This window comes from Triturus cristatus, chromosome 5_1 (genome assembly GCF_964204655.1).
Source record: "Triturus cristatus chromosome 5_1, aTriCri1.1, whole genome shotgun sequence".
NCBI classification, from domain to species: Eukaryota; Metazoa; Chordata; class Amphibia; order Caudata; family Salamandridae; genus Triturus; species Triturus cristatus.
Genome location: NC_140587.1, coordinates 349,490,288 through 349,509,256, shown reverse-complemented (window position 1 = coordinate 349,509,256; position 18,969 = coordinate 349,490,288). Strand labels below are relative to the sequence as shown.

General features: G+C 42.1%; 1 protein-coding gene across 1 annotated transcript in view; it reads right to left on the bottom strand.

The window, feature by feature from the left end:
• Positions 1-18,969, bottom strand: part of CSMD3 (CUB and Sushi multiple domains 3) — a 2,836,509-nt gene that overhangs the window by 586,225 nt on the left and 2,231,315 nt on the right. The window contains exons 36-38 of the mRNA XM_085605076.1: positions 16,368-16,464; positions 16,013-16,117; positions 7,666-7,784 (exon numbers count right to left, since the gene is read on the bottom strand). Of these exons, the coding sequence (XP_085461202.1) occupies positions 7,666-7,784; positions 16,013-16,117; positions 16,368-16,464 (321 nt within the window). The remainder of the gene's footprint in view (positions 1-7,665; positions 7,785-16,012; positions 16,118-16,367; positions 16,465-18,969) is intronic.

Sequence of the window (18,969 nt, the reverse complement as noted above, 5' to 3'; positions counted from 1 at the left end):
TCGAATTTAAAAATATAGATTTTCATAATATCGATTTTTTTTTAGTGTTATGTATGATGGTATATGTGTTAAAATTATGTACTATTTTTGTAATGTATGTTTAATTTTTTTTAAGTAATGAATGTTATGTAATTTAATTGTTGCGTAATTTAATTCCACAGAGGGTTGTGGGTTTATAGGGAAATAGGGTGGGAAGTAATTTAATTACAGTAAATTAAATACTAATTTTTATTTGTATGTTTTGATAATTAATTGATTGATAATTAATTATTAATTGGTAATTGATTTTTATTCATTGGTAATTTTTATTCACTGGTAATTAATGTATATTACTTGATTAATTGATAATTATGTTAATTGTATTTTTTATTATTAGGAGCGGGTTATGGGTTTATAGGGGAATTGGGTGGGAAGTAATTTAATTGTAATAAAGTAAATATTTTTTATTTATGTGTATTGATAATTAATTGATAATTATTAATTGGTAATTAATTTATATTAATTGCTAATTAATTTGTATTAATTGATAATTAATTTGTATTAATTGATAATAATGTTAATTGTATTTTTTATTATTGGGAGTGGGTTGTGGGCTTATAGGGGAATTGGGTAGGAAGTAAATTAATTGTAATAAAGTAAATATTAATTTTTATTTATATGTATTGAGGATTAATTGATAATTAATTATTAATTGGTAAAATAAATTCTATGGTAATTAATTTTTATTAATTGGTAATTATTTGTAATTAACTTTTTATTCAAATTGATAATTAATTTAATCTTATTTTAATATTAAATCATTACTTTCCCTACTGTTGCACTCTCAGGAGTGGGAATAGTATTTTTTACCCTTCCGCTATCCAACGCTTTCCCTACTGTTGCACTCACTGGAGTGGGAATAGTAATTTTTACCTTCCCGCTATCCAACGCTTTCCCTACTGTTGCACTCTCTGGAGTGGGAATAGTAATTTTTACCCTCCCGCTATCCAACGCTTTCCCCACTGTTGCACTCACTGGTTTGGGAATAGTAATTTTTACCCTCCCGCTATCCAACGCTTTCCCTACTGTTGCACTCTTTGGAGTGTGAATAGTAATTTTTACCCCTACGCTCTCCAATATTTTCCCTACTGTTGCACTCACTGGAATGGGAATAGTAATTTTTACCCCTACGCTATCCAACGCTTTCCCTACTGTTGCACTCATTGGAGTGGGAATAGTAATTTTTCCCTTCCCGCTATCCAACGCTTTCCCTACTGTTGCACTCTCTGGAGTGGGAATAGTAATTTTTACCCTCCTGCTATCCAACGCTATCCCTACTGTTGCACTTTTTGGAGTGGGAATCGTAATTTTTAGCCCTACTCTATCCAACGTTTTCCCTACTGTTGCACTCACTGGAGTGGGAATAGTAATTTTTACCCCTACGCTGGCCAACGCTTTCCCTACTGTTGCACTCACTGGAGTGGGAATAGTAATTTTTCCCTTCCCGCTACCCAACGCTTTCCCTACTGCTGCACTCTCTGGAGTGGGAATAGTAATTTTTACCCCTACGCTATCCAACGCTTTCCCTACTGTTGCACTCACTGGAGTGGGAATAGTAATTTTTACCCCTACGCTATCCAACTTTTTCCCTACTGTTGCACTCACTGGAGTGGGAATACTATTTTTTACCCCTACGCTATCCAACGCTTTCCCTACTGTTGCACTCACTGGAGGGGGAATAGTAATTTTTCCCTTCCCGCTATCCAACGCTTTCCCTACTGTTGCACTCTCTGGAGTGGAAATAGTAATTTTTACCCCTACGCTAGCCAACGCTTTCCCTACTGTTGCACTGTTTGGAGTGGGAATAGTAATTTTTACCCCTACGCTATCCAACGTTTTCCCTACTGTTGCACTCACTGGAGTGGGAATAGTAATTATTACCCCTACGCTAGCCAACGCTTTCCCTACTGTTGCACTCACTGGAGTGGGAATAGTATTTTTTCCCTTCCCACTATCCAACGCTTTCCCTACTGTTGCACTCTCTGGAGTGGGAATAGTAATTGTTACCCTCCTGCTATCCAACGCTTTCCCTACTGTTGCACTCTTTGGAGTGGGAATAGTAATTTTTACCCCTACGCTCTCCAATGTTTTCCCTACTGTTGCACTCACTGGAATGGGAATAGTCATTTTTACCCCTACGCTATCCAACGCTTTCCCTACTGTTGCACTCACTGGAGTGGGAATAGTAATTTTTCCCTTCCCGCTATCCAACGCTTTCCCTACTGTTAAACTCTCTGGAGTGGGAATAGTAATTTTTACCCTCCCGCTATCCAACGCTTTCCCTACTGTTGCACTTTTTGGAGTGGGAATAGTAATTTTTACCCCTACGCTATCCAACATTTTCCCTTCTGTTGCACTCACTGGAGTGGGAATAGTAATTTTTACCCCTACGCTGGCCAACACTTTCCCTACTGTTGCACTCACTGGAGTGGGAATAGAAATTTTTCCCTTCCCGCTACCCAACGCTTTCCCTACTGCTGCACTCACTGGAGTGGGAATAGTAATTTTTACCCCTACGATATCCAACGCTTTCCCTACTGTTGCACTCACTGGAGTGGGAATAGTAATTTTTACCCCTACGCTATCCAACGTTTTCCCTACTGTTGCACTCACTGGAGTGGGAATACTAATTTTTACCCCTACGCTATCCAACGCTTTTCCTACTGTTGCACTCACTGGAGTGGGAATAGTAATTTTTCCCTTCCCGCTATCCAACGCTTTCCCTACTGTTGCACTCTCTGGAGTGGGAATAGTAATTTTTACCCCTACGCTAGCCAACGCTTTCCCTACTGTTGCACTGTTTGTAGTGGGAATAGTAATTTTTACCCCTACGCTATCCAACGTTTTCCCTACTGTTGCACTCACTGGAGTGGGAACAGTAATTATTATCCCTACGCTAGCCAACGCTTTCCCTACTGTTGCACTCACTGGAGTGGGAATAGTAATTTTTCCCTTCCCGCTATCCAACGCTTTCCCTACTGTTGCACTCTCTGGAGTGGGAATAGTAATTTTTCCCTTCATGCTATCCAACGCTTTCCCTACTGTTGCACTCTTTGGAGTGGGAATAGTAATTATTACCCCTACGCTATCCAACGCTTTCCCTACTGTTGCACTCTCTGGAGTGGGAATAGTAATTTTTACCTTCATGCTATCCAACGCTTTCCCTACTGTTGCACTCTTTGGAGTGGGAATAGTAATTATTACCCCTACGCTATCCAACGCTTTCCCTACTGTTGCACTCTCTGGAGTGGGAATAGTAATTTTTACCCTCCTGCTATCCAACATTTTCCCTACTGTTGCACTTTTTGGAGTGGGAATAGTAATTTTTACCCCTAGGCTATCCAGCGATTTCCCTACTGTTGCACTGACTGGAGTGGGAATAGTAATCTGTACCCCTACTCTATCCATCCATTTCCCTACTGTTGCACTCACTGGAGTGGGAATAGTCATTTTTCCCTTCCCGCTATCCAATGCTTTCCCTACTGTTGCACTCTCTGGAGTGGGGATAGTAATTTTTACCCTCCCGCTATGCAATGCTTTCCCTACTGTTGCACTCTTTGGCGTGGAAATAATAATTTTTACCCCTACGCTATCCAACGTTTTCCCTACTGTTGCACTCACTGGAGTGGGAATAGTAATTTTTACGCTCTCACTATCCAACAAAATCTCTACTTTTTTTACATTGCATTTATTAATTTTACATTTTAAGCTTTTTTATATTATATTAAGTATGTTTTATTTAATTGCTTTTAATATTTAATTACTTTTATTTTATTTTTAATCCATTTAAAAAATTCGATATTTTAGCTAACTATATTTTAACATTCTATATTTTTGAATCGATATTTTAGTACTTACCTGTTTGTAGATAGGGATTCTATATTCTGTACTTCTATATTTTGGAGTCGATATTTTGGGCATTCTATATTATGTCCCTCGATATTTAGTCACGGAACCCCAAAGGAGAGAGTCTAGTCATTATGCAAAGGTATGTGCTTGGTGCTAGGCTGTCTCTGCACCAGAGCTGGGAAACACCTTTGGCTCCTGGACTACATCATACTCTATTTAGTTAATTGGCTCCTTAATATATTATTCATACTGTTTATGTTAAGCTAAACCATTCTCTACTAAACTCTTTTTTTTAATTCACCACCGAAAAGAAAGTGTGGCAAAACAATTTGCCAGATTCAGAAAAGTCATCATTCTGAACACTCTGCTGGTCTAATCTTGTTCGTAGAGAATGAAAGAGGCACAATAAATTGCCTTTTATCTCATAAAGATGATCTTCCATGGTGCCTGTTAGAACTAGCATCCTTGGCATGGTATTCCCTCAAAACCTTTGCCTTTACTCCCCTATTTTTGCTGAACTTATTTTTGTTGGCTTTAGGACGATGTGCTCTGTATCCCTGCTCTCTCTAAAGTCTCTTGTGGATTAAAGTTATTATTCCTATATGGTCCTTACTGGGATGGAATACGACAATATTAACTTTCTATGCTCGAAAAACAACTTTACAGAAAAGTGTTAAATCTCATTGACTATTTGCTTCATTGCACACTAATCTAAATGCTTGTATTACTGATGATTTTACCTGTCATATAAGAGCTTATTTTTTTTTTTTTTTAGATCAAATAGCTACATGTTTAAATGCTTTCAATAAACACACAATTCCAGGATGTTCTCTTATTTTAATGCCTGCCCTGCAGCCTCCACATAGACTTATTTCTGTGAACAATAACTGCTGCCTGGCAAGCAAAAAGCAATATCAGTAATAAGATTCAGAAAATCCATTAGGACAAGGCTCTTTCACAACTGTTGGTCATGCTTCTCTCATTGTTACTGCATTCTGTAGAGTAAAAAAGCTCAACAGGAGATAGCTGCACTTTATAAATTCCAAGCACTGCTGATCACTTCACATAATACATCACTTATGATACATTCTACAACATCATTAATAACATCACTGCAACATATGAAATCTGCTTCGTGCTCCAGCCCTTGGAAGAACCTTGCATTTTCGCCCCCCTGCGCTCTCAGGAAGGGAAATAGATGGTGCACCTGGGCTGGGGACCCCGGAACACAGTCATTGAGCTGCCCCTGGGGGGTCAGGGGGTGGGACCCTGGGGCTATTCGATGTCTCAGGAAGGGCAGATTAGTAGCTCCCCTCCTCTTCGGTTTATTTACCGGCCTTTGGGGATGTGTTCTTCAGGGCCTCTCATCACAGGGAGGGGGCCCACACAGTCCCCCTCCCCTTCCCTCCCCTTTAAGTTAGTTAACAGCCTGGGGAATGGGGTCCCCATGGCCTCTCCAGGCCCGATGAGAGAACACGCGGCTCAAACCCTTTCAATTAACTTACTTGCCCCTTGGACAGCAAGGGTGCTGCGGCCTCTCTCTGGCCCCCGGGAGGACGGCCACGCAGCCCCCTTGCCTTCAGTGTAGTTACTGGCCCGGTGGGATGTGGCGCCAGGGGCCTTGTGGAGGCTTGGGGAGGTGGACTACATGGCCACGTTCCCCTTAAATTATTGGTGCTCCTCCCCCCTGGCCCTGATCCACGGGGCGGGTTATTTTACAATTCACAGGAGCCCACACTTTCTGAAATGTTATTTTTTCTATGGACGTGTGGTTCCTCTTCAAATTTGCTGCAACATATTTAAAAAAAATGTTTTTGGACCCAGGTTGGTTCTCCATCACCACCAGGCACTGTGGGTCAGGGTCTCCATACCATGCCCCCTATGTCTTTTTTTAAAAACTTTTTTTAGGACTCTGGACTGAGTCCAGAGTCCTAAGATGACTGCCACCACTTCCTGGTTGAGGTGGTGCCAGCCAATCAGATCTCATCTTGAGATCTGTCAGGATCCGCAACGCTTTGCATCCCTAGACTTACAAGGTTTTTGAGCATTAATTGCTTACAAACTACTAAACAGATTTAAACGAAAACAGAAAAGCACTCATTCTGGAACAAGATCTAGCTTTCTGCTAAATTTTGTGTAAATCCATTGACGATTCAGGCTGTTGCCGTCTATAAAGTTCCAATGGGAAAATTAATGGGGGAAATGCTTTGTGGAACCTCCCTTTTTTCTCCTGTTTGACGGATCACACAGAAACTTACCATGCATAAACTAGACAAAAAATAAAATTTTAGAGTTCTGTGGAGATGCGCAAACGGTGTCAAAGTTATTAGGAACACAAAAAATGCACTTCCTATGGATACACAATCCTAACTATAACTATCTAGTGATGACTCCCACAGGGAAAAAATAAAAATAATATATATATATATATATATATATATATATATATATATATATATATATATATATATATATATATATATATATATATACATAGATATTTATAAGCATACTTGACAAAGGGGTAAGGGTGTCCTGATTATGTTGGCTTTTGTTGGCCTTTGATACGGTTGCCCATGAGAGACTGTTGGCACGTCTTCAATCAACTTCAATCCATTGGGATTGGAGGCCACGACTTGAAGTGGCTGACGTGTGTACACCTCCATTTTCATCCCCAAGTTATTCTCATCCCCAAGTTGTGAGTCAGCAGTTGGAGTGCCTCAAGGCTTGGCATTAAGCCCTACTTTATTCAATGTCTATCTCCCACCTCTAGCGGTGCTGTCGAGACACTGGGGACTGAGTTAGTATCATATGTTGACGATACACAACTGCTTTTCACATGTGAAAATGGGCAGAGCTGGATGGAGGAAAGATTAAAACTTACTAATGTGTTTAAATGGCTGTCCACTAACCAACTAAAATGCAATCCTGACGAGACGGAGATTGTGTTTTTTGGCTCCACCTCACTTGATTTTTTAAGAACTTGTTGGCCTCAGGGTGCCTCCTATCCTGGCCCACAACAGAGCACCGTAAAAAACGTAGGTGTCAAAATTGACAGTGCTCTGTGTGTTCAGCCTCATATTCAAGCTCTGGTGGGCTCCTGTTTTGGCCTGCTATGCTTCCCTGAAATAATTCTTACCTCTCCTGTCTGTCGAATCCAAGAAAACGGTAATTCAGGCCCTAATTACTTCTGGGCTGCAATATGAAAATGCACTTTACTTGGGACTTCCGGAATACCTTCTCAGGAGACTCCATGTGGTGCAGAATGCGGTGGCCAGAATTGTTCTTAACCTTGCTCCTAGAACTCACATGACCCGCATCTAAAATTGCTCCACTGGCTCCCTATTAAAAAGAAGATTCTCTTTAAAATATTGATCCTGGTTCATAAAGCCCTTCATGAGACTGGAGCAGTGTGCACAAGGAAGAAGATTTGTGCATGTGTCCCTCCCAGGAACCTATGGTCAACTTATGATTTCATAGCCAAAGTTCTCCAAATACACCGGAGCAGAATTCGAGGCCTTTTCCTTCCTTGGCTCGACGGTATGGAAAAATCTCCCCTTGGAACTTCGGTCCATCTCTGACCTATCAGTCTGCAGGAAAACGTTTAAAACCTGACTCTTTCAACATGATTGAAGGGACGTTCAGTGAAGTCTCGGCAGGCAACCTTTCAATTTAGCGCCGGGGCACTACTTGGAGTTTGTGTGCGCTTTCCAAATGCCTTTTCATTCATTCATACTGTACTGTAATTGTTGTGCGCATATAATGTGGAAGACTCACCTGAAGAGAGTATCCTTGGTCGCACTGGAAGGATGCAACATCACCAACCATGTATCTGTCACCAATTTTTATTCCATTGCTTGGGGTTTGTGGCTCTGAACAGGAATCCAGACCTATGGCTTTGAAAAATAATTATCTTGGCATCACAAACTCTGAAACAAATTAAGTGCTACAAACAATATTTAATTGCTACAATCATGACAGCATTAAGTTTGCAAAGAACATATTTATTTTATTAACATACTTGTGATTCTGGTACAAAAATGCAAAACTGGTCAATTTCAGTGGTTTTGTGAAGTTTGTGTCAGAACTACAGCCCAGTTTTTCACTGTGGCAATATCAATTCTTTTAAGAATACACTTTTTCCCCACATCCATACCTTTGGAGGTGACCAACCTCCTATGGCCATGAGCAGTAGTGGTTTGGCACAGAGTCTGTTCTACGGCCTAGCCCTGCATTCTTGCCATCATGGGCATCCATTGTTCTGCTGCAACTGGCATACATTTAAGCTTCGTAGCTGCCACCTTTCAAAAGTTAGCAATTATTGTCAATATTATTTTATATGACACTTATGTGGAGCTCAATAGAAGGACTGCCTTCTGCCTGTCAAATGTCATGTGGATTTATTGTTAACCTAGAGGGAAACAATGTTACCAGGTCGTCTCGTAAGATAAGTATGGGTATAACGAGGAAGAGAGGGGTTCGTATAAGGACAGCCAGTGCACATATGGCCTGGTACTCCCCGAGTCCCCAATTTACCTTCTGCACCCGCCGCCCTTGCACAAATGGGGTTTCCCTCCCTCCTTCAAGGCAATTAATAAGACCACACCAACTTTACTTTTTGGATTAGGGGGAGTAACCCCCGGCCGTATTTATTACAAAATTAAAAAACATTATTTATTCACATTATGTATAATTACGCAGAAAGTCCGAATACATTGTTAGACAGATGATGTAACATGGCTAAACTTAAACGCTAATACACACGACACTCCTACCGTAAATCTAACAATGCATATATTCACTTTCTGCGTGTCCCCTAGAGAGCCTACGGCAAGGTCAATGACTGGCAGCCTCTAGAATCCCAGCAAACTACAATTTACTCTGCCGGAGTAGGCTTGCGCATGCGCAAGGGGTACAGCTTATCGGACGGATATTCTCCACCGGGCCCCCCCTACGCCCTGTGCCTTAAACTCCATAAACGGGGGCTGCAAAATTCTGCATACTTGCGCCCTGATGCGCATGCGCGTGCGAGGGTGGCCACAGGCCCACTGGGAAGAGTGTCTCCCCCGGCCCCGGCCCCCGCACCCTGACAAATTACGGGCCGCTGGTGGCCCGGGTGCTGTGCCTGCGGGGAGCAAAGAACAAGAGATTGCTCTGCTCCCCGCACCCCCCTTTGAAGGGGAGGCGCGGGCCAGGCCGGAGTAAACTGGTCATACCCCCCAAAGTTAGGTGCCCTAGTGAACCGGAAGCACTAAAGTGCTTCCGGTTCACGCCCCTCCGTACCCCGCCTATGGGACCCACACAGGAGGTGAGATTGCTCCCACCTCCTACTAGCCCCTGGGGACCGGTGCGAATGCCATAATGGCGGCGCGTGCTATTCTAGCGCGTGGCCTTATCCAGAACATTGGTTTTTATAATGCACAGTGCCTATAGGACTGTCTAATGTCAAGCTATGCGCAGGCTGACAGGTGCATCACAGCAGGAAAGCCATTTTAAAATGAGAAAATGGGGGCTAGAGGCTGTTCAGCAGGCTTCGTGTCCTAGCAGAAGTCACCTCCTTGAAACCCTGCGACCAAAAACCTCGCTTTAGGAGTGTAAACACAGACAATGTCTGGCAAAGAACTAGAGACTTCGTGGCGCTACCACAGCAGCGACCTTCCACAGATTCATTAGGCCCTAAAATACTTAGCGTGAGACAATTACCCATGAAAAGGACACTTTGTCAGATAACCTTTACTTCAGTCAGATTTTACAGGTACACACAGGCCATGAACGATGGGAATGACGTTGGAAAGCTTAGAACGGGGCCAGTTAGTACACTGAATTAGGAACTCAGTGCAGCACAGATGGGAACGCCATTGGAGTACTGTACAAATGAAACACGCTAGGTTTTTTTCTTTCTTTGCAATGTTTTGAGGTAGTGAAATTGTTGCTCAATTCTGTGATCGGTGCTTGGCTATACCAAGGATCTTAAAATTAGTTATTTGACATTAATATTTGTTAACAACAAACTATAGAACGCGTTTATATTAATAGAACTACCTTTTCATTTAGCAAACAGCAGGTGTTTTTAGCCAGCGAACATTATCCATTCATGTTGACTAATTAACTTTTTTCTCATCACTTGCAAATCAGTAAACTAATTACAGTAATTATGTAATCAAGTATTCTGAGGTGAATATTTTCAGAAAGCTTCAGCTGCACGAAAACCACTGGGATGCCTGGCTCTCCCTCCGCGCGTGGATGCATCCGAGTGCATTCTGTGGGGCATTTTGTAGGATTAATCATGCAGTGACCCAAAGTTGATAACTTCAGAATTCGGGGAGATAATTCACTCGCTAATGGGCTTGCTTTGAGGCTGTGAGACCTGCACGGCCTGGAGATTAGAGGTTCAAATACAAGTGGGGTCAGCGCAGCCTCTCCAGCTCTGCAGAGGTACAAAAGGTGCTGTTTGTAATTAGTTACTGTACATGCACAACTTTTTCCGGGAAGTGCTTTTTAATTCAGAGTATGTTCTGGAATTCTCTGCTGTGTTATTACATCGCACATTACCTATCTCTACATTTTCACTTCAGAACTTTATGTTCTGTCAGTGTCTTGACAAGCATGTTGCTAACTAAATAGATAGGACTTGTGCCATCAGAGCCTCGTTTTCAACACTTACTTCAATGTTTTATTTCAAACGCCCACTTTTGTGCAGGTGGTGAGGAGTCTGTCATAGCAGCCCAGTTGTCAAAATATATATATATATAATGGGCCTGTGCACTTTTCTTTAACAGAACACTTTATTTATTTCTCTCACAGGTGCATTGTCGCAGCTTGGGCAAACGCTGTGACGCAGCGCCGCAGCTGACGAGTCTGTTATCTGCGCCACCTCAGCCCCTTCCCTCTTAGCCTTTCCGTAGACAGAATGTACCCGTCTCAGCTGGGCTGCGTCATTTAATGGCGCCCGTTGTCGAGCCGGGGAATTATGAGAAACACTCATGGGGCGAGGGACAAAACTGCACAATTGGTACACAGGTTAGTGGTCCTAACCCTTTGAAAAGTTATATGAAAAATCATTTCAGTTCTGAAACTTCTGGGAGAGAACAAAACAAGCAGTTCTTTCCGTCACCCCTGTGGAGCTCAGTCTGAAAGGCTAAATGCTGGAGTTATGTATTGCTTCCAGAGACTGTCGGTAGAAAAGGGTCTGCTGGAAGAGTATGTCTACTTTTAAAGAATAACACAGACCTTGTAACAATTCTTGTATGTGCCCCTGAGATATACTCACAAAGGGCTGTTCCTTTATAAGCCCCGCCCATCTGCACATCACTTTTTAAAAGAATAATGGTAGCGCTCTGTGCACCCTGCTTGAAAAAGGAGATATGGATTGCACCAGCTCATGGTATGTTAAGTCTAGAGGACTTACCTTGCTCAAACTGACACATTGAAAACAAAGTAACTGAGACAGGCACACTAGTGACGCTCTGGCATTAGTTTTTCGTTTTGCACAACATATACACTAACTTGTACATCATACACGCGCATATTAAGTGTGGTTTACACGTCAGCTTAGCTATAGTTAGTGTAGGCCTGAGTTGAAATGACTCACTGACACTAGAGGGTCCTGTGGCTGAGAGGTGCTTGCTCTTGTTGCAGGAGCCAAGCTGCAGCACTTCACACTAATTCGATTATTGTGAAGTGTTTTGGTTTCTGTGAGAATTGTATGAATTAATTGTGCACTGCTCAGCTTCTTAGAATCAGGTGCGCCCTTCCACTCTCAGACCAGACATTCACATTTGCTCCTGCTCAAAATGTTGGACTCCCGTGCACATCTACGCTCAGTTACTGGACTGAATCTGTATTTGATTCTGCATTTTAGAGGCCTCACTTGCTGACACCTCCTACTTGACTCCTCCTCATATGAATTTCTCGATTTCCTTTTAGCTGGACATGTTAGGGCAAACCGACACTTGCTCGATGTGCTTATGACAAAATTAAATAGTGTGTCTTGTATCTGATATTTTGCATCTCTTTGAATTATACTAACCAATGCCTTTATATGATGATCATTGATTTGTGAGTAATTTAATGATCTGAATTTGTAACTTTGCTAAACTGCTAATAAACCTTCATGGTTTTCAAATCTACTGATCTCCGTCATCCTTGTGGGGCCTAATGTGCTTCTCTGTCATCGATACATTGTAGAATTGTTGACGTTAAAACTCAGTCAGGGACTGAATGACCAGACGTTCGAGTACAGCCTGTACCAAAGTTTGCACCTACAATCTACACGGTGTAAACCCCATCCATGTTGCAACAACAAACAGCACCAACGTTTTATATCCAACATACCTACAGATTCATATGGCTTTCTGGAAAATGTAGATAACCAGTAGATTTAAGCTTATTTGCTTATGGCTTCCAGACACACATTCGTTATGCACTTGTGGCTCGTGAGCCTCAGATGGGCCCTGCACCAGTCAAGAGCAGATTGGGTGAGCACACGTCTGCCTCTAAAGTGACCCAAGCGAAGGACGCGCCATTACTCGCCAAAATCACGCAGCGATGCAGAGGAATGATGCTATTGGGTGATACTGGAGAGGGAGATCTGCTCCTAGTCACGTGGTAATTCTCTTTTTGTTCATTTAATGGCAGCTTCACAATAGCATGGAGAAGATACAAATACGAGTGCTTTACACAGAGCCATTGCAAACAAATTGTGAATCCATGTAACACAAGTTCACAGAATGAATAACATTCAGTAAGATCAGAGCATTAATGTATAAAGTACTTGTACTAAAAATTACTGATTAAAAATACAAGCAATATTTCTAGAACTATTAGTCGTGGTGATATAGGGAAAGAGTCTGTTAAGGACACTGCCTGACCCGCCGGACGCCTTCTACCTTTCGAATTGGCAACAGAGTAACCTCCTCCCTCCAAATCATTAAGTACACGGCTTCCAGTCCTTGACTTGTGCGTCATAGCATAAGGTATTGTAGGTGCTATAATTTGTTTTGCTTCCATTAAACTAATTAGGCTAACAAGCCTGAAACCATTGATTTGTAGCAGAAAAGTATAGAACTTGAAACGAAGTCAGAAATGACCTGGTGTGAGTTGATTGCCCTAACCAGCACTGAAACAGCAGGTGGTTGGGATTGATTTCCAGCCTTGAAGAGTCCTTTCTGAGAAGAAAAGTGTTTGTCTTTTCAACTATTCGAAGGGTAGTATCTCAAAGAGAATGGTGTCCATTCTTCAAACACGGTGTTAGCTTCCTGGGGTGACCAATTGTTTAACAAGATCACTAGGGATTGCCAAAATAAAAAGCTTTATGCTTGGTACAGCTTCATCTAAATAAATTCGCCAACTTGAGCAGCATCAAAGACGTGTCAGTGTGAGAGATGCGGTCAAATGATCTCGCAGCAATGGCTACTCAAGCAGCTGTATGAAGGGCTACCAAGAGGTGCGACGAGGGCACTTTAAGATTTCCAAAGCAAGAGTTTACTGTAGCACAGTCCCAACAGTCTGCAGGGTTGGAGCACTTCTCTGAAATGTGCAGCCAGGCTAAGGCTATGCCATCTAAGATGAATATGTCCTGTTTTAGACACTGTGTTGGTTTGTGTTTCGAGAGTAAGTGTTTTGGCCAGGAACAAACCCTCTCTGTTCAAGGGACACTTCTTTCTACTCGCATGCTCAGAGCATCTTTAACTTGCAAGCTGCTAACATTAGTCAATAACATGGTCCATCAAACATTCTGTGCTTACAGAACAAACTTAAACGCACATCCAAAAGGTAATAAAGACCACACACCAATGTCGCAATGATGTATGGCTTTGAATCAGGGGAGAATTTGGCTGCACCAGTGATGTGTCAGGATGGGAAGAGAATTCCACCCAAAACAGTAAAGCAGCTTTTCCAGCGCCAAAGAAAACAGACTTAAAGTCACATGGCACCCTGGAGTCCACTTCTATGAGTTAGTGAAGGGCCAAGTGACATACACACCTTTGTTTCCTGATCCAAGAATGTTTGGTTGCATTGAGAATTGTGAACTTCTGAGGGTTCTTTGACACGCCTGACTTAAAGGACAAGGAAGGAAAAGTAACTGGATGATAATATGTTTAAATGAAGCCAGCAGTCCATACTGCTTTATGAAATTAATAACATGTTTACCCCGACTTACAGAGTGAGGCTGAAGATTATGAAAAAAGGGAAAACTTGTATTTTCGACCATTCTGGATGGACAGCCATGAGACAGAATTCTTTAGCAATCAGTGGACAAATGTTATCTGATTGTTGTCAAGATATTGTGATCGAGTGTTTTGAGATACATAAAAAAACTGGCTAGACCAGTTAACTCATGGAATGACAACAAAAAAGCATTTTGTGTTAGAATTGGTCTAGAACACTCACTTCACATCTCTTTCATGAACTAGGATCTCTTAAACAATGGCCAGATACAAACCTCTGACCGGCTCCATGCCTGCTTCTACCAGAGGTAATATTTTACTTTCCGATCAAAATATCCAGATCATGCCAGAGGATGAATAATATAGTTGGCATCTTTGTGGATACCCATGTTCAGAAATCACACAGGAATATGTATCTTTGCAAAGTCAGGGTGAGCCATTGACCTCTAATGTCATGGCCGCACACAATGCGCAGGACAAACAAGAGAGTAACCTGTAATCCGTTGTGTTTCAAGCAGCTACACCAGGAAATGGTTTTGCAGTTCATTATACGTGAAAGGAGATCCAACCCCTCTGGATTATCCTTAGTGGACCAGCAGCAGCAGTGCAAACAATTGTGAATATTGGGGTGCTACCTGGGGTGAGGTATATGAAGGCGTCACCTGCAGCAAGATCTGACACTTCCATACACCATCATTAGAGAGAGAAGCAAACTAGTCTCCCCTGCCTGAACCTTGGAAATGGTAGACGAGATATCTCAATCCAAACAGGAGCTGGTATTGGCGAAGGACATAAGTGCGACCTAATAGGTATACTGTTCATTTTAGTCCTTGAATTAGGTCTTTTGTCTCATCACGTTATAGTGCTTAAAAGGGAATAAGAAACTTCCAAATATAAGAGCCAAAAAATGTGAAGCACCAGGAAATGAAAACATTTGTCTTAAATGTCACAGTCCCTCCTCCAAAACGGATCTCTTGCTGCTCGCTTACTTGACCTCACGGAGTTCACTGCCGTATGTTGTGATCTGACCCTCGCCTCCTGTGATGGAGTAATACATGCACATCCGCGCACAACCTGAAAAAGCAGCGGTCCAGGGGCTGTCACACAAAGTGTAGCCCAGATTCAACTGACAATCCACCATTTGCAAAGGAGCATGTGCGTTACATGGGAACCATTCTGGACATTTTCAGGATGGACTAACGTGTGCCCCAGACTCTCAGGCGTGTGTCGGGAGCCTTTCCCAAAAGTGTTACCCAGGCGCTAGTCTGTTTTGCAGTCCTTGTTGGCTCCTCGGATTCCTGGTATCCTCTCTGGGGATATTCTGGACTTTACATGGACTATCACCCCGCCTCACAATCGACTCATCGAGGCTTCTTCAAGCAATATTAAGCAAGAGCCTCTGTGACTACTTTCCTGCAATGATTGCGGCATCCCTTCTTCAGGGACTCCTGTGACTGTGGATTGCAGTTCTTGTGCACTATATACACTCTTCAGTCTTCTATCAGCGGTCTATGCATATTCGATCACGGGTTCTATGCACATTTGTATCTACTGCCAAATGACACTAGACCGCAGCACTGAGGTTTGACTGTCTGTTTGCTGTGCATCTGGTCATATTATTTACACAGTCCCAACGTTGATGGGGCGTCGATTGTACTCGTAAAACCACTAATCCGAATCCCATTCGTTATCTCTTTGCCTAATGGAGTGTGTAATATGTGTAGCTGCTGTAGGCAAATACTGATTTCTCACGTGTCAGGAAATTCATCACCTGCTTTGGACTTCTGTGCACATAACATGTGGTCGCAATGCATACACCAACGCAGTATATTACCGTATAGGTCTTTTGCCGTATAGTTATTGTTCCCATTTGTATCAGACTCGCAGAAAATACTTTCCCCCTTTCCCCGTGCTGTCATCTTTTACGGCGAGCAGTCTTGCGCCAGTTCACTAACCTGTGTATTCGAGATGAAACCCAGCAGCCGAAACACTAATGTCGGATTGAAAATTGAGGTGCAAGGTATTGGAAGTGCTGTTCAGGAGGTGCGGTATGGTGGTGCCTAGTAAAATAAGAGAAAAAACAAACACGCGGTTAACAGAAGAAACCTATTAATGCTGTAGATTCAAGCAAGAAACATCTTGAAAAAGTGGAAAAGGAGACATGTTCATTTTAAACCAATACTACATGCCTCTCGCGGATGCAATGCAGCTTGTCAGTTGTTATAAATTCAAGGAGGTGTATTCAAATTCTAAGGCCTGTGAGAGAGGCAGGGCAGGGAGAATATTTATTGCATTTGGATTCGCGTTCACCTGAATAGCTGCCGAGCCTTGGAGCGTTATTATCAGCACCATCATAAAAATCCAGGGAATCCCAGTTGTGTTCGGTAGCAAAACTGACAACCTGCACCTGCGGGGGAAAAGACAGCAATAATGAGATGCAGCTTTTTTATTGCATGCAAACCGCATGAGTTTATGTTTGGTGCCAATGAAATGCAATTCAAACAATAGGTGAGGTTATACAATTGCGATAGTGTGGCTGAATTCCGTATGCTACATACAAGCCATATTGACTGCTAATGCACCGCGTAAAAAACTGTCTTAAACATGATTGTAAGAACTTGTACTGTTAGTTAAGGGAGGTTTGAACTCACCAAAATCATAATCACAATCCTAGCCAGGTGAACCACTAATGTCACTAAATAAACCTGTGCTTAGCCCTCTGATAGCTTGGCATAAAGCACTCAGCCTTAACCTAGAGTAAATGTGTGAAGTATTTTTACAGTACTCAAACAGTAAAAGTAAAAATACAACACATGAACAAACCCATAACACTCACAAAAAATGGATAATATTTTAACAAGTTAAATGACAAAAAAACAATAAAAATCCAACACGTAGAACCAGAGATGTGCATTTTTAAAGTTTAAATTAAGAATAGTGCCAAAAGCACAAATAGCCAAGTGCAGTCATCTGGTCACACTAGACCGGGCCAAAGTCAAAAGTTAAGGCTGACCGCAGTTCGAATACAAGAATCAGGTTTGACCTGATGGAAATTTCTCTTCTGGCTTAGAAACTTTTATGAGATAGAGTGCTTGTAAGCAGGGCAAGCTGGATTTAAAGTGGGGTTAAAAGTCAGCGGGTTGTTGAAGAGCTGAGTCCCGATGCAGTTGTCGATGAAGGTGTGAAATCTCTGATCAAACAAATTCTGAGGTTTCTCCCCGGGAAGATCACAACTTTAATCCCAATTAGGCCCTCATCTTTAGGATTTGGAAATGTTTCTACAAGTAAGATCACCTTCAGCGGGGTTAAACAGCAAGCTGAAGCCAACTAGCGATTTAACTTTGGGAGATGTGGCTTCAAAGGCAATCCCAGTCTCCAATGGTTACCCAGACAGAAAGTTGACAAAAAGTTTCCAAGATCCACTTCTTGTAGTTTGGGGACAGGAAATGTACACTCTAACACCAGCCAAGGGTCCAGGAACTAGGGGTGGGCATCAGTTGAAGGTTAGGATTAACTCCAACAGAGGCCAGCAATAGGGTCCAGGGCAGGTCCAGTTGGAAATGGTCAGCTGGTTAGCTGGAGGGAGAGAGGCCTCTGGAAGATTATAGTGTCTATATAGCTCAAATAGAAGGTCAGCCAACGGACTCTTGGATTCATGTCTGGGGTTCTGGGTTCATGGAAAGAAGTTTCAGTCTTTCTTCAGGTTGTTCTGACAGCTGAGCAGTCCTTCGTCTGATTCTTTAAAAATCTAGGAATGTTCTGAAGAGAGGCCTGTGGGGGTCCACTTTTATGCTGAGTGTCACACTGTGGGTGAATGGCAAGCCTTTGTCCAACCCTAAAGCAATTCTGATCAGTTGCTCTACTTCGACCTAGCTCAGTGCCAGCCTGACTAGAGAGACAAAAGGGTGGCAGGTTTAGGTGTGAGCTTCCTCTACAAGTGAATTTAGCAGTAATTAAAGGCAATATTGTAAGCCAGTGTTAACCTATGGCAGGTTTGTCATAGTGAAAAATGACTTTGGAGGGTTTTCACAGCTAGGACATGTAAAACATTAAATATACAAGTCCTCATTTTAAATACCATGCAGCCTGCCCAAAGGATATTAATATATTATTGCAAGATGATTCTGGTGGGGCTTGTTTTTGCAGCAAAACTTTGCTTCTTGATTAGGGCTTTGCTGCTTTTTGGAGAGCTACAAATTTTGATAAATGCCTTGTCACCTCTGTGAAAAGTAAAGCGGTATTATTTAGAATCAAAGGGCAATACCTGACACTGCAAATTATCACATAGTAATGTATCCTATTAACCTCCCGAGTGTATCTTTGAGGTCCATTGTCCCGGATACCTACATCAGTGGTTGGTAAGTAGCCATTATTGCCCTTCACTACTAACATAACCGATATAATTGGAAGTGTAAAATTAGGCTTTTGCTACGGGTCACATTCCGGTTCGCCTATCAGCATGAAGGCCTAAGCCATATACCTCCACATACCAGTGAGGGGTTTTGAGGTAAGAAGTACACTTAATAAGATATGCAAGAGTTGAAATGCTAGATTTACACTCATTTACCACACATTCCTTTTGTCTTTTCTTTTTTACTTACAGAATATTCCCTCCTCTGTTTAGATGAAGACCCAGCTCCAAATTATACATGTATGGGTTGAAACATCATCATTGAAATAAACTATGAGCTTGAAGCATTGTGACTATTAAAGAGCAGCATAACAAGTTGAAGGTTTGCCCTATTGATTTTGTACAAATTACTTACAAGCTCTTATGTATGTATTACATGTTGTCCATGTGTTTTGTTATCACCTCACTATTCTGAGCACTGCACCATTTTACACCTTGTGGAACACCCATATGTGATTCATGTTTTGCTTTGCATAGCTAAGTACAGTTTAGTTTAACTAA